Source organism: Thalassophryne amazonica, chromosome 10 (assembly GCF_902500255.1).
Source record: "Thalassophryne amazonica chromosome 10, fThaAma1.1, whole genome shotgun sequence".
In the NCBI taxonomy this organism is placed as follows: Eukaryota; Metazoa; Chordata; class Actinopteri; order Batrachoidiformes; family Batrachoididae; genus Thalassophryne; species Thalassophryne amazonica.
Genome location: NC_047112.1, coordinates 54585874 through 54611823, shown reverse-complemented (window position 1 = coordinate 54611823; position 25950 = coordinate 54585874). Strand labels below are relative to the sequence as shown.

The following is a 25950-nucleotide window of genomic DNA, read 5'->3' as shown; positions in this document are numbered from 1 at the left end:
TATCTGACAGTAGACTTCCCCCTATGAGCATTAAATGAAGTCTACTGTTAATGCATGTCCCGTGGGAAGAGACAGGCAGCAATTCCTACAGTCTTATCAATGTGGGGGAACACTTGTCCTTGGCTAGGCAGTACCTCAGATACCGCACCTTACACCACCCATTCACATACTTTCTTCAGTTGGCCATGTGTTCAGCCTGTCTCATTGAAACCAAAGCCACCACCACTCTATGTTGCTGTCAGGTGTCTACCAAAATGATGATTTCATTGAGGTATGTAGGTACACAGCAGTATTGAGGTAGACTGCGGTCAAGGTTCAGGAGCGACCACCATACCCCTGCAGGAGTCAATACAAAACTTAAAGAGCAATCATCCTATGGACATTCCTGTATGGTGAGGAGAGCTGGACCCTTCACAACTGGCAAGTCAAGAAGCTTCACGCATTCATGATTAGACATTTCTGGTTGATAACGGGAATCTTCTGGATGGACAATGTTACCAACGAGATATTAAATAGGGACTTGCTCACCAGAAAGGTTGAAGACACACCATCAGGTTACCCTCAGAGAGACCGCCAAAACAACTGCTCTACCCCTAAGCTCCTGTTTGTAAAAGGAACCCTGGCAGACCCCGACTCCACTACAAAGATACATCAAGTCCATGATCGTGTACTGGTGTCGCACGTCATCACACTCACCACACTATGTTTGCCTTAGAGCCACTTGAAAGTAATAATGTATTTGCTGCAACCAGGTGAAATGTGGGTGCCCCCTTGGCCTTCTCCAGCTGCAGAGGGTCCTCAACAGTGACACACCTGTGTGCTGGATCATGCCCAGCGAAATAAGCCATGTAACATATCAACTACCACACCATTTAAGGAATGTTGTACACGTATCTTTATAGTTCTACATACCTGGTGGGTGAGATAGTATTTTTACTCCAGTGATCCCTGTCGAGGTGCTCGCTGGCCAGGATGTAACTTGAAACCACAAAAGATTAACTACAAGCTATTTTTACCTCATTGTTATCGTACGCGGTCAGTATTCACCAGTTGCACAATTAATTCTTAGAACAGAAAAGAACTTCTACTCTGAAACGTATCTGATAAAACAGTGCTTCAAGGAGGAAAGTGTTCTCATCCAATTTTGGGGGGCAGATTTGAGTCAACAAAAGCATGTTGTCTCTCCACAGGTGTATGCAGTTATGATAACCAGCTTGTGCCCCAGGGATTGTAAACATTTTAACCTGACACAGTTGGAAAAATTGTTCTTGCAGCTGTCCTTCTGACTCACAGCGTAGCTTCCAGCGACGTCTACAGCAGAAGGTTTACACGGCAAATTAAATTACCATTGATTGTTACCTTACTGTTTTAACAACTTACTGACTCAGTTTATAAAATGAATCTATTTTTAATTATCTTTTAGAAGTGCAGAAAATTTGCTTGTGGAATGAGGTAATTCTATTTGTTTCCCCAAAGCAGGTTTACGGTAATATTGTCCTCAATCGGAGTTCACGTTTATGCTCGATAAATGGATTCTATAACATAATTGGAGGATCCAAAAAAACAACAAACAGCTTTCTTTTCATCTGAGTATACATCAGATTGAGACTTTGCAGTGAAAACAAAGTGACACTTCATGTCAAGCTGTGTTGAAGTGCTGCACAAACAGCTGGCTGTCTTACTGTAATTCAATCAATCAATCAATCAATTTTTTTATATAGCGCCAAATCACAACAAACAGTTGCCCCAAGGCACTTTATATTGTAAGGCAAGGCCATACAATAATTATGTAAAACCCCAACGGTCAAAACGACCCCCTGTGAGCAAGCACTTGGCTACAGTGGGAAGGAAAAACTCCCTTTTAACAGGAAGAAACCTCCAGCAGAACCAGGCTCAGGGAGGGGCAGTCTTCTGCTGGGACTGGTTGGGGCTGAGGGAGAGAACCAGGAAAAAGACATGCTGTGGAGGGGAGCAGAGATCGATCACTAATGATTAAATGCAGAGTGGTGCATACAGAGCAAAAAGAGAAAGAAACAGTGCATCATGGGAACCCCCCAGCAGTCTACGTCTATAGCAGCATAACTAAGGGATGGTTCAGGGTCACCTGATCCAGCCCTAACTATAAGCTTTAGCAAAAAGGAAAGTTTTAAGCCTAATCTTAAAGTAGAGAGGGTGTCTGTCTCCCTGATCTGAATTGGGAGCTGGTTCCACAGGAGAGGAGCCTGAAAGCTGAAGGCTCTGCCTCCCATTCTACTCTTACAAACCCTAGGAACTACAAGTAAGCCTGCGGTCTGAGAGCGAAGCGCTCTATTGGGGTGATATGGTACTACGAGGTCCCTAAGATAAGATGGGACCTGATTATTCAAAACCTTATAAGTAAGAAGAAGAATTTTAAATTATATTCTAGAATTAACAGGAAGCCAATGAAGAGAGGCCAATATGGGTGAGATATGCTCTCTCCTTCTAGTCCCCGTCAGTACTCTAGCTGCAGCATTTTGAAATAACTGAAGGCTTTTTAGGGAACTTTTAGGACAACCTGATAATAATGAATTACAATAGTCCAGCCTAGAGGAAATAAATGCATGAGACAAGACCTTTCTGATTTTAGAGATATTGCGTAAATGCAAAAAAAGCAGTCCTACATATTTGTTTAATATGCGCTTTGAATGACATATCCTGATCAAAAATGACTCCAAGATTTCTCACAGTATTACTAGAGGTCAGGGTAATGCCATCCAGAGTAAGGATCTGGTTAGACATCATGTTTCTAAGATTTGTGGGGCCAAGTACAATAACTTCAGTTTTATCTGAGTTTAAAAGCAGGAAATTAGAGGTCATCCATGTCTTTATGTCTGTAAGACAATCCTGCAGTTTAGCTAATTGGTGTGTGTCCTCTGGCTTCATGGATAGATAAAGCTGGGTATCATCTGCGTAACAATGAAAATTTAAGCAATACCGTCTAATAATACTGCCTAAGGGAAGCATGTATAAAGTGAATAAAATTGGTCCTAGCACAGAACCTTGTGGAACTCCATAATTAACTTTAGTCTGTGAAGAAGATTCCCCATTTACATGAACAAATTGTAATCTATTAGACAAATATGATTCAAACCACCGCAGCGCAGTGCCTTTAATACCTATGGCATGCTCTAATCTCTAATTGGTAGTGGCATCACAAGGACAGGCCGTTGCAAAATGTAAAAAAAAAAAAAAAATGCTTCTGTGGGCTTATGTTCCTGAAAAGATTGTTCTCTCACCGACAAGTTGGAAGTGTCTCTGCTTGTTTAGATGGATGTCGTGCAATTATCTCAACACTTGTAGTTTTGTGTCTGCTGGATTAAGTAAAACTGGGTTTTACAAACCAACACAAAATTACCAAAAGTGACATTCAGGTGTTCTGTTCATCAGAGGTCCCTCCTCCTAGTTTTTAATTGCCTAGGACGACCTTCATTTTGCTTGGCCCTCTTTTCTTTCCTACCCTGCCTTGCTCCACTCATTCATCAGTTCAGTATATTGATCGGCTGGCAGGATTAACCTATTCAACATGGTGTCTGGGAGAAGACGCTTGTCACTGTAGATTCAGTATTGATTAGCTTTAACTAGGACCGACTCTTGGCCACACACACTAAATGCCAGAAGAGAAAATGGACAGAAAAATGGGTTGAGGGCAGAGGAGCAAGGTGGGAGAGAAGAGGACAAACTGTCCTTCCACAGTTAGTGAAGCAACTTCTTGGTTGTTCTTTGTACATTTCTGATGGTTACCAGTGGTGGGCACACTTCCGATAATCCGATAACAGATAATTATCGAAGATTATGTTTTCATTATCGGATTATCTTTTTAGATAAATTTAAAAACCATCATCGGACTAATTATCTTCCGATGAATTACCGTCTGAAAACTTTTAGACCGATAACGTACTAAACGAAGTTGAACAGTGAAAAACATTTTAAAGCTGTTGAGACCTACCTGTTAAAAGTTTCCTAATAAGCATGTTGTTCTACCCTCTGCAAACAGAAACCACTCTATCGTCTGTAAGCAAAGGAAAACTGGTGACCAAAAAAAAAAGTCATTTCCTTTAACACCATACTAATACAATCGCAATGTCACCAAGTCATCCAGAGGCATACATGTTTAACTTATGGTTCAAATTTTAACCATTCATTTTAGACAAGTTATTTAAAATTATTGTCATGTCTGAAGTTTATAAAGTGAAAATATCAGATATATGTTTTCGTTTTAAAGTAATGTGCTAATTTTTAAGGTTTTGTGAGCACATGCTGTGCCAGGCAGCAATGCATTATGGGTAGCATAAGGTAATCTCAGACGTTCACGACAGGACAAATGCATTTCAGACACTCTGTTCAGGGTCCACAGATAACAGCATTAAACTCTAGTGTCTAAAACTCTCGTGAATATATTCTCTGGGTTTATAGACGTTAGTGTATTTGCGTTTGTTAAATTCCACGCATCTTAAATGTAGCAGACACGGATTATATGGAATTTTGTTTGACATTTTTTCAAGGCCACTACTGCCATCTACTGGCCAGGAGTGTTCATGGCAGTATTAAACGTCTGGGTACATAGCTGCTCTCAAAGTGTTGGTATTGTCCATTGTCCAGGCGCTTTTTGTGTGCATATATTTGTTAACTTTGTATTCTAAAACTACGGTTAGAAGTAATTCCGACTCCTTATCGGTCCACATGAACAAGATTGGTGCCATGTTTTTAGTTTTTGCGGAAGTGACGACAAGAGAATAAGGCTCCTGATTAGATAGAATTTTAATCAGTACTGCCACCCAAAGGTTTGGCAGACTAATTACAACACATTTATACGGTTCGATGTGGATGGATTTTTTTTTAAATGACGTAGTGTGGATGAAGTTTTTTCCCCAAACTGAAAGGGTAAGATATTCAGTTTTACAAATACCCGACAACGTGTGTACTTGGCCTTATGTCTGTGAAAGGCACTATATAAATAAATTTACTTACTTACTTATTAATATTGAGTGCACGTTTTACAACATCATAAAAATTTTAAAACATGCAATTGCGATGACACTTCCAGGGCTCCGTAAAAATGCCTGTTTTTACAAATAAAAATGGAATATTTTACAAAAGCACATTTATCTTTAAACCAACACACGTCACATTAACGTGTTGGTTTACATAATGGATTACTGAACCAATCACTGTTTAGCACTTTTACCCAGAATGCTTTGCGGTCTGTGTTTGTTACAAAACCTCAGAATTAGTGCCTTATTCAACATTAAAAGATATATGTTATATTTTAACTTTGTACAAATGACAGAATTGACATTAATGGAGTTATTCTATCAGTATTTTCAAAAAACCATAAGTTAGTATGACTTTATTTTTCAAGACCTCTGCCTGACCGGAGTGTTGAAATTGACAGAGAGCTGGCCTTATGGCTGCTCTCGGTGTGCCTCTGTGGTGGGAGCGTTGTTGTAAACAAGAGCTTCCAACAGGGGTAGAATGTGGAAAGAAAAATGATTATGATTAGTAAAGAATTGATTTTGTGGGTGCTCTTAGGATTTGTCTGTGCTGCTTCCTGCAGGGGGCACCATGGTCAAACATTCTTACTTATTCTTTAGATCTTTTACCGCTTTTGATGCTTTCAAAAGCGATCGTGTTAAAAATCAATTTCAGCTCTTTAGTAACTGCAAATGTCCCATAGACAACACCGGAATTTATCAGTTATCAATTATTTGTAACTTCCGATACATTTTTGGGTGGTTTATTGGTTTATCTTTATCAAAGATAACTTTTCAGTTATCTTATTATCTGTTATCGAAGTTAATTTTTTGGTTATCTGTGCCCACCACTGATGGTTACTCATTATGACACCTAAAGCATTAGCAGTGTTTTCCTCATGTTAAAGGGACAACTGGTTCTTTTAAGATACTTTCAAAACATATTAAGGTCATCTCCTGTAAAGTGTATTTAGCCTCATGAGGGGTCTTTTTGGAACACTTAACAGCTTCTCCCAGAATAAAAGATTAAAAAAAGTTGTCTGACACTCATATGTAACTACACATGAGATCTTAGTTGCTTGTTCATTCGTCATTGCAGCCCTTTTAAATTTTGAAAATGAAAGCAAAATCCATACAAAACCCAGCTGTCAGAATTGCAAAAGTTTCAAGAACAATTAAAGGGCAATCAGTCAATCTTTATTTGGGGAAACACAACATATATGTGATTACCAAACATATATTCAAACATATTTACATTTTCATTGATCCCAGGACATCCCTGAAGACAAAAATGTTTGTACCCTCCCAGATGTGTTAAATTACAATAAAAGCAATATTATATTATATTATAGAAAATGGCAGTGCCCCTATTCACACACACACCGTACACACAAAAACACACACACAGTGGTTGCATGGCAAGAATAAGGTTTTAATCTAATCACGTTTCAAACCTTCAGTTTGTGGTTTAGGAATTTTAAAAAATGTTTTTTGACACATCCAATTAAGGATGGCAAAGAAGGCGCATTTTTAATATCAATGGAGGGTATTCACCATAGACTTGGACCTCTGTGTAGGAAGCTGCGATGAAGCAAGCTGCCCTGGACATAACCAAAATGTATTGTACGAATGTACTTCATAATTTCGTACAAATATCAATGACAATGGACTGGGCAAAAGAGAATTAAAAGCTAGAAAGACAATCTTGGCCAGAGACATTTGGCAAACATCTCCTGTTCTAAGAATGCCAAGTCCTTGAAAAAGAGGTGTCATTGAAGCATTGTAATTTGCTCCAGCCGTAATTCTCACTGCCTTTTTCTGAAGTAACTCGCTGCCTTTTACTGAAGTGGCAACAACAATAAAAGCTGGGAGCACCCATGCTGATGGCAATGTTGTTGTCCAGGCCCAAACCCTCCAAGACATTAAGAAGAAAAAAAAGACAGAGTCAAACAAAAATAGACAATGATCATGGACTTTGATAACCACAATGTGTATATTATGAAAGTAACTTCGAGAACAGCAGTTGTTTCCAGTAAAAGTAGTATTTTGTATTATATAGGTTGATTAAATGCAGAAAATGTATTTAAAATTAGCCCAAGTCCGAATGCCTTGACAGTGCTTTGAATGTTCTTGAGATGACCAAAGCTTTGAAGTACAAGGCCTAGAAAAAAGGGTCTTCATGCCAAGGCTGAGCACCAAGGCATGACAGTGTTGGCTGATACTAAAGTTAATGTGGCTGATTCTTTGATCACAGGTAACCTTCGTTGAGGTGGACAAATACAGCTTAGAACTACTCTCTGAAAACTGTGTTGGCTCTCTGCCTATGTTCAAAACTGGAATCTCATCTGCACAACATTTTTTAGCATCCTTCATTCCTGACAGCAATGTGTCAACAATTCTGTTTGTGCGTTGAAGTTATGAGAGACTATGATGACTAATACTGCAAGAACAATTCCTGCCCTGTAATATTTTCTTGAGGAAGTTGAGAGCTATGGATTCTTCCATATTACTACTTCAGAAAAATCAGTCATTAACTCCAAAAAGGGCTGAATGCACCAGAACCAAATCTCAAGCCCTACCTACCCTTATTGTAACTGGCTCATTCAGCTTTGGGCTGGGCTATGATTGGCCTGTGGAATTTCTGTTGGAGCATATTGACAGCCTAAGAAATTCTAACTTAAAATGTGCAAATAATGAAATAACCATCCTTCTTCAGCAGAGGATTGTGGGAGGAAAGGTGAAATACTCTATACTTCTCAGTTTTGCGTCAAATTGAATACAGATATACAGTAACAATAAGACAAAACCATTTTGGTGTCCGTTGGATGTTGTGAGTGCGAAGCCATTTTACACTGTTGGTTTAGTAGAAAACTGTCAACCAAGGTCCTCTTAGTCGTCTTTCTTCTTTATCTTTTGTTTGGTTTACCTGCGTGATCTCTTTTCTTCCGTCTTGATTTCAATTCCATTCTTTGTCTTCCCTCTCCCTTTTGTCTCTGATTTTAGGATGGCCAGTCAAGGACAGTAAGGCAGTTCCAGTTTACTGATTGGCCGGAGCAAGGTGTGCCAAAATCTGGGGAGGGTTTCATTGATTTTATTGGCCAAGTCCATAAAACAAAGGAACAGTTTGGACAGGATGGACCAATCTCAGTCCACTGCAGGTAAGGATCCTTATTTCACATTGTACTGCATTTTCTTTACTTTTTTATTTATTTTTATCACATCGATTGTAGATTCCAAGGTAACCTTTGCCATTAATTTGACATGCTGGACCAAAGTAGGTGGAGACCAGCAGTACCTTGGATTTATCTTTTTCAGTGATACACAGAACAGATTCCTGTTGTGCCTTTTGTGGTGCTATGTTTTGTGTGTGTGTGTGTGTGTGTGTGTGTGTGTGTGTGTGTGTGTGTGTGTGTGTGTGTGTGTGTGTGTGTGTGTGTGTGTGTGTGTGTGTGTGTGTGTGTGTGTGTGTGTGTGTGTGTGTGTGTGTGTGTGTGATCTGCAAGACGAGAAGCTTTTATACTGTATGACCTCAGTCATCGGTAGATTTTCATGGATTGGTTGGCACGTAGAAGCTTTGGAGATGCAGTTGATCTGCAGAATGTAGGTGCAATAAACAAAACTGGTAGCATGGTGAATAAGTTTCCTGCCATCTTGTAACATGTTTCACTGTGGAACAACTATCGACTTTGACATACGAAAAACATTCCACTGCAGCTGCTGTTGCACAGGCGCCATGACATCATGAAGTATAACAACAGGGCACCTCTATTAAAAAACATGATGTCACCTGCCATCAACTGCTCCTGCGGGAGTTGTAAGATGTGCCAGCGAGTTATTCCTCCCATCTGTGAGGCCATTATGAAAGGCACAGTCGTAAAGTAAAAAGATCGGTTATTGGCGGAGCCGTTACATGGCCGTTATACTTCAAAAGAAGAAACAGGAAAAAAATGACTTTCAGGGTTTGTGTTGCAGTGGTCTGACTTTTTAGCATTCTGTGTGCAGGATGCCCAAAGTCCAAGTAATGTGTCTTTTCTACTGTCCGTTGTATCCTCATCTGCTAGTAGTATCACATGACTGTGTGCAGCATCATTGAAAAGCCAGTGCGCAAGGCCCGGCCTTTTTTTGGTTCATTCACAAGTCATGCAGTTCCTGGAGCAGCATGTTGCTAGCATACATAACTAGCTTTAGCAACAGGGAACATGTTTGAAGGGAGAGTTTCCAAACTTGCCTACAGATAAATAATAATGTGTCAGCAGAATACATTCAGTATTTACTGTACTAGCATTATTTTGGAGTTGTGTGCGGAAATTATATTTGGGCCAGGGAAAGATTTATTAAATTTTGATGCCTGTCCATAGTAAGTCCCTTCAGCATCTCACTTGTTTCACTTGGTGGTCACCCCAGGAGAAACCTGGTAGATCTGAATGTTGATTTGGCACAGGTTTTGCTGTGCATCCGGGAAGTATCCACAGCTTCACTTTTTACACTTTTTTGTCAGAGCCTTATTCCAAACTGGAATAACTATTTTTTTTTTCTCCTCAAAGTTCTACTCACAACACCCCATAATGACAACATGATTTTTTATTTTTTTTATTTTTTACTAATTTATTAAGAATAAAAAACTAAAATCATATGTACATAAGTACGTATTCACAGCATTTGCTCAATATTTTGCGATGCATCTTTGGCAGCAGTTACAGCCTAAAGTCTTCTTGAATATAATGCCACAAGCTTGGTGCACCTCTCAAGCTCCATCAGGTTGGATGGGGAACGTCGATGCACAGCCATTTTCAGATCTCTCCAGAGATGTTCAATCTGATTCAGGTCTGGCCTCTGGCTGGGCCACTCAAGGACATTCACAGAGTTGTCCTGAAGCCACTCTTTTGATGTCTTGGCTGTGTGCTTAGGGTCATTGTGCTGAAAGATGAAGCTTTGCCCCAGTCTAAGTTCAAGAGCGCTCTGGAGCAGGTTTTCATCCAGGATGTCTCTGTACATTGCTGCATTCATTTTACCATCAAATCCTGACTAGTCTCCTGGTTCCTGCCACTGAAAAACATCCCCACAGTATGATGCTGCCACCACCATGCTTCACTGTAGGGATGGTGTAGGTGTAGAGATCGTTTCCTACAAACATGACGCCTGGCATTCACGACAAAGTGTTCAGTCTTTGTCTTATCAGACCAGAGAATCTCATTTCTCATGGTCTGAGAGTCCTTCAGGTGCCTTTTGGCAAACTTCAGGCAGGCTACCATGTGCTTTTTACTAAGGAGTGGCTTCCTTCTGGCCACTCTACCATACAGGCCTGAGTGGTTGATTGATGCAGAGATGGTTGTCCTTCTGGAAGGTTCTCCTCTCTCCATAGAGGAATGCTTGAGCTCTGACAGAGCGACCTATATGGTTCTTGGTCACCTCCCTGACTAAGGCCTTTCCGCCCCAGTTGCTCAGTTTAGATGGGAGGCCAGCTCTAGAAAGAGTCCTGTTCATCCAAACAAGCAGCAGAAATGTTTCTGTACCCTTCCCCATATTTGTGCCTCAAGACAACCCTGTCTCAGAGGTCTGCAGACAATTCTTTTGACATCATGCTCGCTTTAACATAAAAAAAATAACATAACAAGAAGAACGTGAAGCACTGTGAATACTTTCCGGATGCACTGTATGCCCTTCCTGATGCAACTCCACATTACATGGAGTATGGACAGGGGTGGCCTTGAACCAAGAAAGATCTGCACTTGAAACAAGTGTGCTTAACCACTTGGCCACCACCCCTGCCCCAGATTTTGGTGCCTGTCCATAGTCGCCTCAAAATATTGTTTTTGGTCTCTTACTGTAAACTTTGAAATTAAGGTTTTATGATGTCATAAAGTTCTGTTATCTTGCAGTTTCTTGATGTGCACATACAGTCATGGTGGAATTTGTCATGTTTTGGTGTTTGTAATAAATCTATATTAAAGTTCCTGGCTCAGTGCATAAAGGCCTCAGTGGGGAATTGGTTACTATTCTGACCGCCCACCTTTGGCGATCGGTGGAGGCAATAATAGTGTTGGCTATTATTACTCTGTTGTCAGAGGTTTGTGCTCTCAGAGTGCTTTTATAGTGGTAAACTTTGTATTGGTGTAACGCCCACGGTGTTCATTGACTCGCTCTGTTTCTATTTTTTCATGCCAACTGCCAACAGAGCGGAGGCAGAGACTCTTGAGTTTTTCCTAGTGAAAAGTGGCATTCATCGGGGGTGTGTTCTGGCTCCTGCACTGTTCGTTGCTTGCGTGGTCTCTGTGTTGAGTAGGGTTATGGAAAGCAGTGACTCGGGTGCTTTTGTTGGCAAGGAAAGGTTAAGTGACTTTGAGTTCACGGACATGGACAATGTTGTGATCTTTCTTGCGGAATCATTGAATACTCTGCCTGCAGTGCTTGAGAATCTGAGTGAGGAATCGGAGTGTCTGGGTTTGAAGTTCCTGGATCAAGACTTTTAACGAATTTCTGGACTCAGCCACAAGGGTGTTGAACTTATGGAGACATTCATTTATCTCAGCAGTGTCATTCATGAGAGTTCCCATGAGTTAAAAAAACTTTTCAATCTACCATCCCTGGTTCTCAAGACCAGGCACCTAAGTGGCTCTACTCTACTCTTTTCTACTTTTCTATTTTAGTCTTCCTTTTTAGATATTTAGATATACCTTAGTATAGTAGCATAGTTCCACCTTAGAATTGGAATATAATATATAAGATATACCTACTGAATTTTCATGTTTCTGGGTCCTCGGCCTGTGAGATTGAAAGGCGCTGGGGAAGAGCTCATGGAATCGTGAGCTTGCTGGACTGAAGGGTTTGACATTGCCGATATCTTTGTAGGAGAACGAAGGTCCAAGTCTTTGGGTTTCTGGTGCTGCCTGCCTTGCTGTGTGGTTGTGAGACCTTGATGCTAACCAGTGACCTAAGGCAACAACTGGATGCCTTTGCTGCTAGGCCCCTTCAGAGGATCCTTGGGTACCAATGGAATGACCTCGTATTATACGAGTGGTAACTTAGAGAGACTAGGATGAGGAGTATCACTTGCATTGACATTTTGGCCATGTGGCACATTTCTTAGTGCATGAGCTAGCATGCAGGTACCTGAGTGTTGAGGACCCCAGCAGCTGGAGAAGTCCATGGGGATGCCCACGTTTCACCTGGCTGTTGCAGATAGATGGTTATTTTAGAGATGTGGAAGTGGGTTGGTTGTCTGCCTTGATAGTTACCATCCAGGACCCAAGGTGATTTCTTGTTGTAATGAATGCAGCAAAGCGTGGCACCGGCACATGCGCCCAGACTTGGCTTGATCTGGAGGTGTCACATGACCATGTTTTCACGATTTTAAACATCAAAAGAGAGCTTTAAGCATTTTAGTCACCTTCATTATAACTGTATCTTTCACGTTTTCTTCACCTAATCCTTAAGCAGGAAACTTCTGTGAAAAATAAAGAGCTTTGCTGGTTTCTTTGTCATTGCTGTAGCTCCCTCCTCCTCCTACTCCTCTTCACCGTCATCTTTTCTGTTCCTCGCTCACTCTCCTACTTCAGATTTTACCGTTTGAGTGGTGAGCTTATATCTGGTTTTTCTCCCACTCTTTCATCTTGTTTTCTATCACCTGACTTCCGTGTGTCATCGTTCTCTATATTTTCTAACCTTCTCTCTCTGTCTCACTTGCTCTCCATCCACCTATTCTCTCTCCCTCCCTCCTGTCTTTCACTCCTACCATCTTTTGTTCCTGTCCTCCTCTTCTCAGCAACTATCTAATGGATGTGCTTGCTTTTTTCCTTTTTCTTTTTAAAGAAGGAGCAAAGTCAACAAGAAGAAAACCAGAAAAGTGGAGAAAAAGAAATGAACAGAAAATAATTTATTTGAGAGATGTTTACTGGGTACCAGGTCTCCAGAGTCATGCTGATGAGAGGTGACAGGATGCCTCCAAAAAAACTTTTTCAGGTTTTTTAGAAACTGAAGAAGTGGTGAAACATCTTGAAGACCAACAACAAGTCCAGTTGCTACAGAGTAAACTTTGTGATATCCACCTGGATGACTGAGAATGTTTATCTACATTTTTCCACTGTGGGTCCTTCAGTGTGCAAACATAATGTCTCCAAGAGTTTGATCCAAAATGAACCAAACTTGGGGCGATAATTGAAGGTTAGCCAAGGACACAGTTGATTGAGAGAAGAAGTGGTTAAAATTAAAGCCCACAGGCAAAGCTCAAGATTTGGGCCCAATGTTTATAAATAGAGAGAATATTTAGAAAGGCTATTCCAAGGAATTTGTTAAAAATGGGTACTATTGAACACTAAAGTAAAGTTGTATATCACCTTTCTGTAGGTCTCATGACCTTTGAACATGGATGACCTTTGTGGCGTCTTGTTTTCAAACATGTTATTGCTGGTGAAGTTGCTGTTACAAATCAATATTGCATTTGAGCATGAAGACAGTCAGGGCTATGGAAGTCTGACATTTGACCCCAAGACCTTGACCTTCACATAAACGATTGGCCTTACCAGGACATTTCTGGAATCGACCCAAATATGTGGCACAGATCCAAACTGGGTTGAAAATAAATTTCCTTGTCCTTCGCCTTTGTCAAAATGATTCTGTTAAGACCCGTTTTGGGGTCAGCGTTCATTGACGTAGCAAGTTGGGAAGAAATCAGTAAAAGGACCTGGGAGTTGGCCAGCAAACACACTGGCAGACATAACCTTGGCACCAGTGTTTTTTGGTAAATTTAACCCTGCATGGGCAATTCCAGGTCCTAATCTATGTGTGCCAGGTTGGTAAATCAAAGTGAAAAAAATTAATTTTGACCTTTGACCCCAATAATTGACCTTTGGTAAATTTGATCTCATCTGGACAATTTCCAAAACCAAAGTACATACGAGGTCTGTTAGAAAAGTATCCGACCTTTCTATTTTTTTCAAAAACCATATGGATTTGAATCACGTGTGATTGCATCAGCCAAGCTTGAACCTTCGTGCGCATGCGTGAGTTTTTTCACGCCTGTCGGTTGCGTCATTCGCCTGTGAGCAGGCTTTGTGTGAGCAGTGGTCCACCCCTCTCATCGGATTTTTATTGCGAATAAAATGTCTGAATGATTTGGAGCTTTGCTGCATCAATTTTTTTCCAGAAACTGTGAGAGACCTCCAGGTGGTCACCATTCGGAAAATTCAGATGGCTTTCAGGGACGATTTTATGAGGATTACACAGATTAAGGAGTGCTCCAGCCAGTTTAAAGACCGCCCACAGCTGCTGAGAGCGCGCCGCGCTCCGAGCGCCGATCGACAGGCTGAATCAACCAGATCATTTCCAACGTGAAGGCTTTGTTGATCCGGGACGTCGTCTGACTTACACAAAAATGGCAGGAGACATGGACATCAGTACTTTTTCGGCACATTCCACTGTTACAGGAGTTTTTTCATGGAAAGAGAAGCGGAGGGATGCGCCACAGAGCCGCTCATGGCGTGGCACAAAACCACCTCCGTGTTGGTCTCACAGGACGGCTTTGAGATGGCTTTCAGACGGCTTTCGGTGGCTTTTCAGTCGTGTGACTATCCGACAAATTGTGGATGATCCTGGACATGCCAGAACATGTCCTGTGAGGCTTCATCACGGCGTTGCTTTGCACCATGCTGCACCGCCGTGATGCACGGAATTCCTCCGCTCCTCTTTCCATGACAAAAACTCCTGTAACAGTGGAATGTGCCGTTCATTTCCAAACTGGACGCTGTGTTTTATCCGGGACGTCGTCTGACTAGCACAGGAATTGTGGAAGACGTGGACATCAGCACTTTTTCGGCACATTGAGACAGACCTGCGGAGGAATTCCGCGCGTCGCGGCGGTGCCGCATGGCGCAAAGCAACGCCGTGATGAAGCCTCACAGGACATGTTCTGGCATGTCCAGGCTCATCCACAATTTGTCGGATAGTCACACGACTGAAAAGCCACCGAAAGCCATTTGAAAGCCATCTCAAAGCCATCCTGTGAGACCAACACGGAGGTGGTTTTGTGCCGCGCCATGAACGGCTCCGTGGTGCATCCCTCCGCTTCTCTTTCCATGAAAAAAAAACTCCTGTAACAGTGGAATGTGCTGAAAAAGTACTGATGTCCACGTCTCCTGCCATTTTTGTGTAAGTCAGACGACGTCCCGGATCAACAAAGCCTTCACGTTGGAAATGATCTGGTTGATTCAGCCTGTCGATTGGCGCTCGGAGCGCGGCGCACTCTCAGCAGCTGTGGGCGGTCTTTAAACTGGCTGGAGCACTCCTTAATCTGTGTAATCCCCATAAAATCATCCCTGAAAGCCATCTGAATTTTCCGAATGGTTATCACCTGGAGGTCTCTCACAGTTTCTGGAAAAAATTGATGCAGCAAAGCTCCAAATCATTCAGACATTTTATTCGCAATAACAATCCGACGAGTGGGGTGGACCACTGCTCACACAAAGCCTGCTCACAGGCAAATGACGCAACCGACAGGCGTGAAAAAACTCACGCATGCGCACGAAGGTTCAAGCTTGGCTGATGCAATCACACATGATTCAAATCCATATGGTTTTTGAAAAAAATAAACAGGTCCGATACTTTTCTAACAGACCTCGTATATAGTGGGCAATATCAGTGTGATCAGAGTGAAAAATCAACATCAGAGTGAAAAATCAAATTTTTTAAACTTTGACCTTTGCCAAAACAAACCTTTTAAAGGGGAATTCTATCTAAATACAATGATTGTGGAATTTGGCCATAAAACCTGAAAGAAGTTGGGAAACAAACACACAAGAAAAGCAATACAATAAAAATATAGGTGTTGTTGAATGTTCTGAAATGTCTGGATTTTTAACTTAATTGCACTTTTGTTGTTTGTTGAAAGTAATGAAGAAACCTCCTTTTTTTTATCCATTTCATACCTCTGGGCCTGGTTTTGGAATGGCTCAGATCTGTTGTGTTGAAAGAGATGAAGTTCTGGAATTCCTCCTCCCGTGAACCAAAGTAAACACTTGAGTTATTAATCTGGATTAAGTCAGATTGGCGTGCACATTGATGTGAGTAATATCCAAACATTTCCTCCAGGTTTTTAGTCATAGAAGGACGAATTACTGAAATTTTCAAGCAGTTATGATGTGAATAGATTTCCCAGTAAATCTGAAAGTTGAGTGTTGTTACACTCGATTTGTTTTAATTCCACCCAAGAATTGTTCAAATAGGTATTGTCAGACCATGTGATAAGATTTTTTTTCCACTTGATTAGCTCAGCATAGGAATATGGGGCTTCACGTCCACGATGGAGTGGAGGCTTCTCACGTTCTTTTTGCCATTAATTGCCTGATTACAGCCCCTGAAAGGGGACACTGAATCCTCTCAGCAAGATTCCAGATTAGGAGAGTGGCTCTTTCAGGGAAAATGGAAACAGACAGCGAGAGAGAAGCTCTGAGTGCGTTTAAGAGTCCTTGTCACGAGCTGTGACCGACTCACAGGGAAGAAGCTTTTGGTGTGCTGAGAAATACCGCAGGCGGAGGGTTTGGCTGTGGGTGGTTGTTGATTCTGAGCCCAGTTGATTCTGCATCATCAAGCTCATGACGGCCTGCGTTCATTATCACACTGTTTATTTTTAATTTACGCAAGTAGGCATGCACACATGAACGGCACTTTTCTGGTAGCGCCTTTCACTTTGGCTTTTCGTGCAGTGCGGCAGCAAGGGACGGCGGAGGAAGCCTAAATAAATCTGTGGTCATATCAATTATTGTTCCATTGGTGAAGTGGAAGTCATTTCACAGCAAAGCGGCTTACAGAGGCAGCCCTCAAGTTTTTCAGGATCTAAGTTGAGACTCAAACTGTGTTTGTGGAGAGCAGCAGCAGGCTGACTTGTTTTTTAAAGCACACGGGAGGGGCTTAATGTGACAAAATGTTTGTTTGTTTTTGGTAGTATAGAGGGTTTTCATGTGACGTATCGGTCACGTCATTTTGTGTCCCGCAGCCATTCTGGATTACGACGTGGTGGCCGCTGTGATACGCTACGTGCATTTTTTGAACAATTGCAGAACCTTCAACGTCGGTGTGAAGAAGCCTCACGCCACCGTGGCGCTGAGAGAGATCCCCCACTACCAGAAATCCACCGCTCCCAGAATTTTATTTTATTTTATTCAGCAATAAAATTATATAAGAATACATAAAAATACTGCTGAGGATAACACAAGAACGCTTCCAATACGGATGCTTATTTACATTGTGGTCCTCGAGCACCAAGCTGCTGATCCACAAGTTGCCCTTCTAGCGCCTGGTGAGAGAAATCGCTCAGGACTTCAAGACGACCTCCGCTTTCAGAGCTCCGCTGTGATGCTCTGCAGGAGGCCAGCGAGGCTGACCTGGTCAGCAGTTTCCTAGTCACAATATCGCAGTGTGATACTGTCAGCCAGTTCGCTACATCACCACTAAATTCACTATCTGGTACAAGATACGGATCCACTGAACCAACTGCTACACATCTATCACGATAAATAGCTTTATCTCGAGGATTTAAAGCATCGTAATAACCGTACATTCTCTCCATTTTTCTATCACGCGCCAGCCTCCTTGTAATCCAGAATGGAGACGGCACCTGTCCTGCAGCAAATCGGTCACATCATTGAAAACCCTCTATAGTCTGCGTGACCGTGAGGGTTGATTTTGTGTTCATAGGTAATGGGCCACACCAGGGCCTGGTTTAATAACAGAGTCTAATCTTTAAGTGTACTAAACTTGCTTAGTCGACTATGGTTAGTCGTCCAACATTATCCGTCTAATCTCCGTTTCACATCGAGTGCTAAACTTGTAGATTAGCTGTCTTACATAAGTTGACAATTATGATAATGGCCTCGCGAGCACTGTTGCCAAGAACCGCCACCAATGCGCAAGAGCTTTGTTTACTTCCGGATTGGTCGTAGTTATGAACTATACAGCCTTTGTTTCATTAACTGGGTTTATTAACGTTTCCGGACACATACGAACTGAAGAACAATGTGCTTAGCCAAGCAGTTCTTCTGCACTTCTGTCAAGCCTTTTTTGCACACAACGCTACTCAGTGTAACAGTGACGCCCGGTGGCTGATGTGAGAACTGTCACAAACACGTCATGACAGTGATCTGCTGCAACCATGGCCAAAAGTGAAAGAAGCTCTCCTTTTGGAGGAATGCGAGTGACGTAGGGGTGCTCTTGATTGCTCCATCAAGTGGTGGTACATGATAGCCACCATTTTTTGAGATAAGACAATGAAGTTTTGTCGACTAAAATAAGATTAACCTCCTCTGTACCAGGCCAAAAACTTCGGGTAACGCGAAACTTTAGCCAGCTAAGCGCTTTGTGTTGATTAAATGTTAAATTGTAAATGGACTGTATTCATATAGCGCTTTTCCATCTGCATCAGACGGTTAAAGCACTTTACAAATAATGCCTCACATTCACCCCGATGTCAGGATGCTGCCATACAAGGTGCTCACTACACACCAGGAGCAATAGGGGATTAAGGACCTTGCCCAAGGGCCCATAGTGATTTTCCAGTCAGGCTGGGATTTGAACTGAGGATCTTCAGGTCTCCAGCCCAACGCCTTAACCACTAGATGATCACCTCCCCGATTAAGTGAATTTAGTTGACTAAACAACATTAGACTTCTTTAGGAAACCAGGCCCAGGTGTTCTAACAATGCCTGTGCAGTGTAAGTGTCATTACTAACACGGGTGACATTTAAATAGCAGGTCTGCTTGCACTCTTTTGTGTACCGGTGGGCGAGATGGACTTAAAGCAAAGTGTGACCAGTTACATCACTATTACGATGCAGCAGGAAACAATTGCAGGATACGTAGACCATTAAAATTGTAGACTAAAATTAGGTCGTGTCTGCATGTCTGCATCCACCACACCACAGAACGTCTTGGGTCCTGGATGACAACCACCCAGACAGATAGCTATTCCAACCCTACCTGTTTGAAGTAGCCATTGGCAACATCCAGGTAAATCATGGGTGATCCCTTGGCCTTCTCCAGGTGCTGGATGTTCCCTCACAATGCAAATGATACTTCTTATTGTGAGTCTCCTGAACTAACCATTGGTTTGACACAAAGTCATTCCAGTGGTACCCAAGAATCCTCTGAAGAGACCTGGTACCAATGGCATGCAGTCGTTGCCTGAGGCCAAACGTCCCAAGCTGCACAACTACGCAGTACAGCTAGAAGCACCAGGATCCTAAAGACTTGGACCTTCATTCTCCTGCAAAGATATATTAGTTTATGACAACTAGCTTTAAAAAGATGTTATAGGCTTCATGATGTTAAATTTTCTGAATGCTATCTAAACCCACAGTAAAAATCTCAACAACATGACATACAGTCAATAAAAATATCCAGTCCAACTTCCAACTTAATGGAATGCAGAAATATGTGCCCCTAGTAGTCTTACAAAATCAAAACATCACATTTACAGTCAGCTTTCTTTAAACATAAGCCAAGGGATGGAAATCAACATTTCAAAGTCACTGAATATGTTTGGGATGTCTTTTAAATTAATCATCGTGACATACAAACAGTACTTTGTGGTAAATCTGTCTTGGGTAGGGACTTCTCAAAAACTGACTGTGCAAGAAGACTAGTGAGGGAAGCCACCAAGACAGCCAGACAACTCTCAATGAGTTATAGTGTTCTGTAGCTGTGACTGGAGAAACTGTGCATAGTGTAGATTTTATCTGTTGCATCACAAGTTATACTCCTTCATAGTAGAGCTGAGAACAATTTTCATGCAAGAAAACAGATCAGATCTCAGCTCGAGTACCATATGTGTCTTCTGGCAAACTATAACTGAAATTTCACATTGTCATTTGAAGCAAATGCTTCTCTATATTGGTTGGTTTTTATTTTCAATCAGGCCTGCTGCAGTAGTGTAGGATTTCACAGTTGCAAGTCGTCATCACTTGTTGGAGCTTGACAGCATGCAGAGTTGCCCTGCACAGTTTTGCAACAGATGTGCATTTGTAGGTGGAAAATTTATGACTGAAAATAATTCAAAGCTGGAGTTAATTTGCAGGAATGTGGTTTGATGTGACTATTGCAGAGAACTGCAAATGCATAGTGAACATCCTAAGGAAAATGTGTGTAGCACTGGACACACATTTACCCATCAGTCACTGCATGCATGTGTGTACTCATGAAATGTTCATCTACAAATTAATTTACCTCCGTTTGCAGTGCTGGCGTGGGCAGGACTGGAGTCTTCATCACCCTCAGCATTGTCCTGGAGAGAATGCGCTATGAAGGTGTGGTAGACATCTTCCAGACGGTGAAGATGCTCCGGACACAGAGGCCCGCTATGGTCCAGACTGAGGTCAGAGGTCATACACCCCAACACCACCACCACATTTGTCGGCACAGTGGATTAGTGGAAAGCACTGTTGCTTCACAGCAACAAGGTCATGGGTTCGATTCCCACCTGTGACCTTTCTGTGTGGAATTTGCACATTCTCCCCATGTTTGTGTGGGTTCCCTTCAGGTGCTCCGGTTTCCTCCCACATTTAAAGACAAGCAGGTTTGGTGAATTAGAAACTTTATAATGGTCCAGGTCTCCCTTGCAAAAGAGATCTTGATCTCAGTGGGACTAACCTGGTTAAATAAAGGTTAAACTAAAAAAATAACAGCCAGCAAACATGCCGCTTGGTTTGTTTTTGTAAGATGGCACATCATACAGTCATCTCATTTTATACTGCGGGAGCAAAAGCACCGTGCCTACAGGACACAAATTATACAGTGGAACCTTGGTTTTAGAACTTAGAACTTAATTCATTCCTAAATGTTGTTCTAAAAACAGAGTGGTTCTTAAACCGAAACTAATTTTCCCATAAGAAACCATGTAAAATGGATTAATCTGTTCCAGGCCCCAAAAAGAACACTGTGTTTTTTTTTTTCCTTTTTAAGAGCATTTCATGCATAAAAAGCAGACAACAAACAAAGAATATTTATAATGTCTTATAGAAAATACTGTACAGTAATTATAATAAAATAAACAAATTTCACCTTATCTGTATAGAGGAGACTTGATGGCATACATGGAACATCAGCGAATAACTTTTCCACCTCTTCCAGTGTCTGTGACCTTTGTTTGGTAATCTCTGTCACTTCTTTGGCAACATTCGCTACTTTTATCGCCACTTTTTTTTCAGTATGGTACAGATCGAAGATTTTGTTTTGATATCTTTCTTCACCTCTGTTCTTCTGGTTCTCAGAACTTTTCTGTTTTTTACCTTTGCTCCCTGTCTTTGGACCCATTGTGGCTTCTTAACGGACAACAAAAACTAAAAACCATATAAATGGATGCTTTTCCATCTGCATCAGACACTCAAAGCTATCAGGTTTGACAGACAGAGATGTCTGGACACAATTGCAGGACTTAATACAGTACCTCTGGTCAGTAAAAACATTTGCTGAAGGATTCAGTGGGGTCCGGTACACAGCAAGGCAGTCAAAGATGAGCATACACATCCAAAACATCAGGTGTAAGGTGTGGTCAGTACAAACAGGCAGGTGGTCAAACACAACGTGGTAGCAGGACTTGGAACACAGAGCTGGAAGCGAAGGCAAAAGGTGCAACAATCTGGCGGGGAACTAGTGCAACCAGTGGAGCTTAAATGCACCCAGGTAATGAGCATACACCCAGGTTTGAGGAAAGTTCCAGCACAGGGTGTGGCCCAGACAGAGTGTGATGCTTACCACCAAGAGAGATGGACAAGAGAGACAGGGACAGTCAAAGCCCATGCAGGAAAAACCCAGCAAGAGAAATCACACATAAAGAAACACAGAAACCTAAACCAAGCCTAAACAAACTAGAACCTAAACTAAACATGGTAAAAAAAACTCATGGCACAATAAAACACAAGGCAAAGAGTCCAGATCATGACAAACGCACTTTACAATAATGCCCTACATTCATCCTGATGTGAGGGTGCTGCCATACAAGGTACTCAATACACATGGGGAGCAACTAGGGGATTAAGGACCTTGCCCTTAGTGATTTTCCAGTCAGGCTGGGATTTGAACCAAGAATCCTCTGCTCTCAAACCCATCGCTTACCCACTAGACCATCACCTCCCCTCCCCATAAAATGAAGAATATCCAGTGTATGTAATTCAAAATCCAGTTGAGCGTGCGTGCTCACAGAGCAACAACTGCACTGACTGATGCGTGTCTCTGCCAGAAGCCAGGTGTTCTTTTTCTTTGCAAGTCAGTGGTGGTTGGCAGGAGGCCAGATGTTGTTTGCGAACTGAGATTTGGTTTGAAAACTGGTGCATAAAGAGAGCAGTTTGAAAACTGAGGTTACACTGTATCTCAAATCACACACACTCATTTTCAACCATTATCCAAGATCGGGTTGTTGGGGGCTGGAGCCTATCCCAGTTGTCATAGGGTGGGAGGCGGGAGCCACCCTGGACAGGACCCAGTCTGTCGCAGGGCCACACACATTCACATTTACATTTAAAGTTTCCAATCCACCTAACCTGCATGTCTTTGGATGTGGGAGGAAGCCGGAGCACCCGGAGGAAACCCACGCAAACACAGGGAGAACATGCAAACTCCACACAGAAAGGCCACAGGTGGGAATTGATTCCATGACCTTCTCACTCTGAGGCAACAGTGCTAACCACTAATCCACTGTGCCACTATCTCAAATCAGTGTATTTTAAATAATTTTTTTAATCATAAACTCTCTATGTAGCATGCAGGATATTTAAACAGAACATAAGTTTATTATCAGAGGTGCTGCTGCAGTATTTTTCACTGAAAACTGCATTGTATGTGTCCTTGGTATTTTCACGCTACTGCAGAGGACACGTCACGAAGATGCAGGAATGACACTAATATTCAAATAAAGTAGCACAAATCAGTCAGTTGATATTTTGGTGGATGTTAGACCTTTTACTGAAGGACCTCTTTTTTGGCAATGATATTCTGCACTAATCCATACATGAGGGCCTAATTATTATACTTACAACAGCATTGGGCTCTTCATTGATGACTGACTTGTTGTATCGCTGTTTTAATCCTCAGTAGTGTTTGTGGTTGAAAGCAATAGTGGACTGATTATCATTGTTTATTTCCAGTGAATGAAAAGTTATACCCAGAACTGTCTAAATTTAGAACCCAGGTTGAAAAATCCGAGAGTTCTCATTGAAAATAACCCTTTAACGTCTCATTTATAAACACCTCTGCATTTGATGAGTTGTTTTTTGGTTGGTTTTTTTCCTGATTTTTGTGTGTGTTTTATCTCTACAGGATGAGTACCAATTCTGCTACCATGCAGCTCTGGAGTACTTAGGAAGCTTTGATCACTATGCAACGTAAAAGCCATCTCTTCCCCCCAGAATCCTCTCGGCCCTCTCAACAGTCTCCTGAGCCATAGAAATTTTGCAATTTGAAACGACAGCAAATGATGACGACGCCATTGCTTAATCCAGACACACCAAACAAGATCCAGCAGTAGATATTTAAAAAAACAAGAAGCTTCCTCGAGGCAACTAACTAGTGTAGAATAATTCCAATTCGACTTGAGAGGCAAAAATCACCCTTCATCGAGAAAATACCACCAGGAGAGGAAGCTGAAGGCGTGGCTCAAGCTGTGGGGCGGGTAACGATCAAAGTGTCAGACTGCTTACCTTACCTCAAGTGTTTCAATGTGGAGGACACTGTAAACATTTGTGGACATCTCTCTTCTCAAAAATAAGTTTGTGGTACAGAGCAAGCAACAGACGGTGAAGAAGAAAGAAATGGTGTCTCCAGCAAAAATGACGGCAGATGGATGTAGCCTTGACGCGGTTTTTCAAATGCCTGGAAGGAACGGGGTGTTAAGTATTATATTGACACATTTTGTGAGTGATACTGAGAGAAAAGACCAATCCTGCTTGTAGTTTTCCCCAAACGTTGTCACCAAAACAAGACGAGGTTCAGACCTTACTGTTAATATGCATCATTTGGGCGGGAAACAACACGCAACTGTTAAAGTACTCATCGCGCAACTGCCTGTACTTGAGCGCTGAGATAAGAAGAAAGGCACAGCAGCGACCGGCTGCCGGGAAGAAGAAGAAGAAGAAGAAGATGATGGTGGCAACATCCTGAATGACGAGCTCAAACAGCATGTGTGTGATGACCTTTCTACCATTTGAATCAGTATGCTGACCATCGTCAAAGTGCGGTTAAATGCGCGGATGTTGTAGAACCGCAGCATGTTCAAAGGAGGCTCCAGTCTCGGGGAAAACTCATATTGAAGAAATGGCAACGTTGACCCATGGTTCTTTTTTTTTTTTTTCTTTGGAGGAATTGCATCATGGGGTTTTGTCGTTGTACTGATCCGGTGGGCAAGAAGCGCTTTGGAACAAGTAAAACAAGGATTGCCACCACTGGGTGGGCTTTCTTTGTGTACAGCGACCAACAGTCACCATCAGCAAGAAAAGTGCTTTTTCTTTCTCTTATGAGAAATCCTCTTTTTTTTCTTTTATTTCCTGTCGAAACCAAACATGCTGCTTATCATGTGTACGTCATACACGTGGCTCCCAAAGGAGAGGAGTGTCGAATGGAAGACGCCAAGCTGTGCTAAGTGCTCACCCACGGGTGATCAGGACTGGAAGCACATCCATGTGACATCATCGTCCTCTGTCTCTTCCACCTCTCCTTTTTTTCCAGCCTTATGTGTATCATCTGTTTACGTGGATACGATGCTCAAGAGTGCAACGACCTGCTAAAGTTACGAATCCAGATTTTCCTGTGGTTGAATTTTTTGGGGCTGTAATTCCACTGTTTGTGAGGGGGAAGTAGGTACTTCTTTGTTTTGTTTGTTTATTTTTGACATGACCGATTTCAGGCAGCCATGTTGGATCCAGCAGCCATGATGTGGTAGGGAGATTCGCCGCTAAGTTACTTGCACATTATCATAAAATAAAGAAAAAGTAACAGTCCCCCCCAACTTCAAAAAACAAACAGGTTGTATTTGATGTACTAATGTGTCAGATAAAAGAAAAAAAATCAAGCTTTTCAAATAAGCAGGTTGTTATGTTCAGCTCAGTGCTTTGACACGCGCGGGCGGACGGATTCTGTGAAGGCGTGCACAAAAACAGAACGATGGACAACTGTGTGTAATCTTTTATGTCCAAAAAAGCCTTATTATTGTAACATTTGTTTTTAAAGCATTAATGTCGTATTATGAAAACTTATTTTACATTACATTAGTTGACTTTTTCATTTGAATTTTGGTTTAGTTTTTATCAGAAACTTTGTATCACTTTTTTTGTTATTATTATTATTAGCAGAATGAGATATGCTTATTTCATGTTACTTTCAAAGACATTCTATTTTTTCACTGTAGAAATATTAAGTATAACATGTTAGTGTGTATGTGTGCATCCATCAGACACACACACACACACACATGCACATATATATTTAACAGCAGAATATAAATATGTATCACAACAGTATGAATTATGTTTTTCTCCATGACATTTTTTTTTGTTTTGTACTACCCAGCGCTTTTCCTTTTTTATCTTTGTTTCTTTTTTTGCGTGTTTGTTTTTGTAATCCTAACAACCTTGTGTGTTTTCTCACGAAAAACCAAGGCAATGAGCTCACAAAATGCTAAAATTCTACCTGCAGGTAGATCCTGTGCCGATGAGGAGATGCAGTTTTTAAACCACGCTTTATTTATTAGCTTATAATCATCATTAACTTTTAGATTATTAGTTTTATTTTATAGCAACTGGTTTATAGAGTATGTAATCAGTCAAACGTGTCACGGTTGATCTTTTTGTTGGCTTGATGTACTGTACCTTGAATGATCATGTACAGACTCTGACCCTTGGTTTTGTTTTCTTTTTTTTTAATGCTCTTCTTTTCCTTTTGTTAAACTTAATTCTTTTTAGACATAATGTGATATTTCATTTTGTTT

General features: G+C 41.6%; 1 protein-coding gene across 1 annotated transcript in view; it reads left to right on the top strand.

The window, feature by feature from the left end:
- The window catches only part of ptprsa (protein tyrosine phosphatase receptor type Sa), a 515480-nt gene extending 490647 nt beyond the window's left edge, over positions 1 to 24833 (top strand). Inside the window, 3 exon segments of the mRNA XM_034180027.1 lie at positions 7995 to 8149; positions 20214 to 20349; positions 23289 to 24833. Coding sequence (XP_034035918.1) covers positions 7995 to 8149; positions 20214 to 20349; positions 23289 to 23357 — 360 coding nt within the window. The 3' untranslated portion in view covers positions 23358 to 24833.
- Positions 24834 to 25950: the final 1117 nt, after the last annotated feature.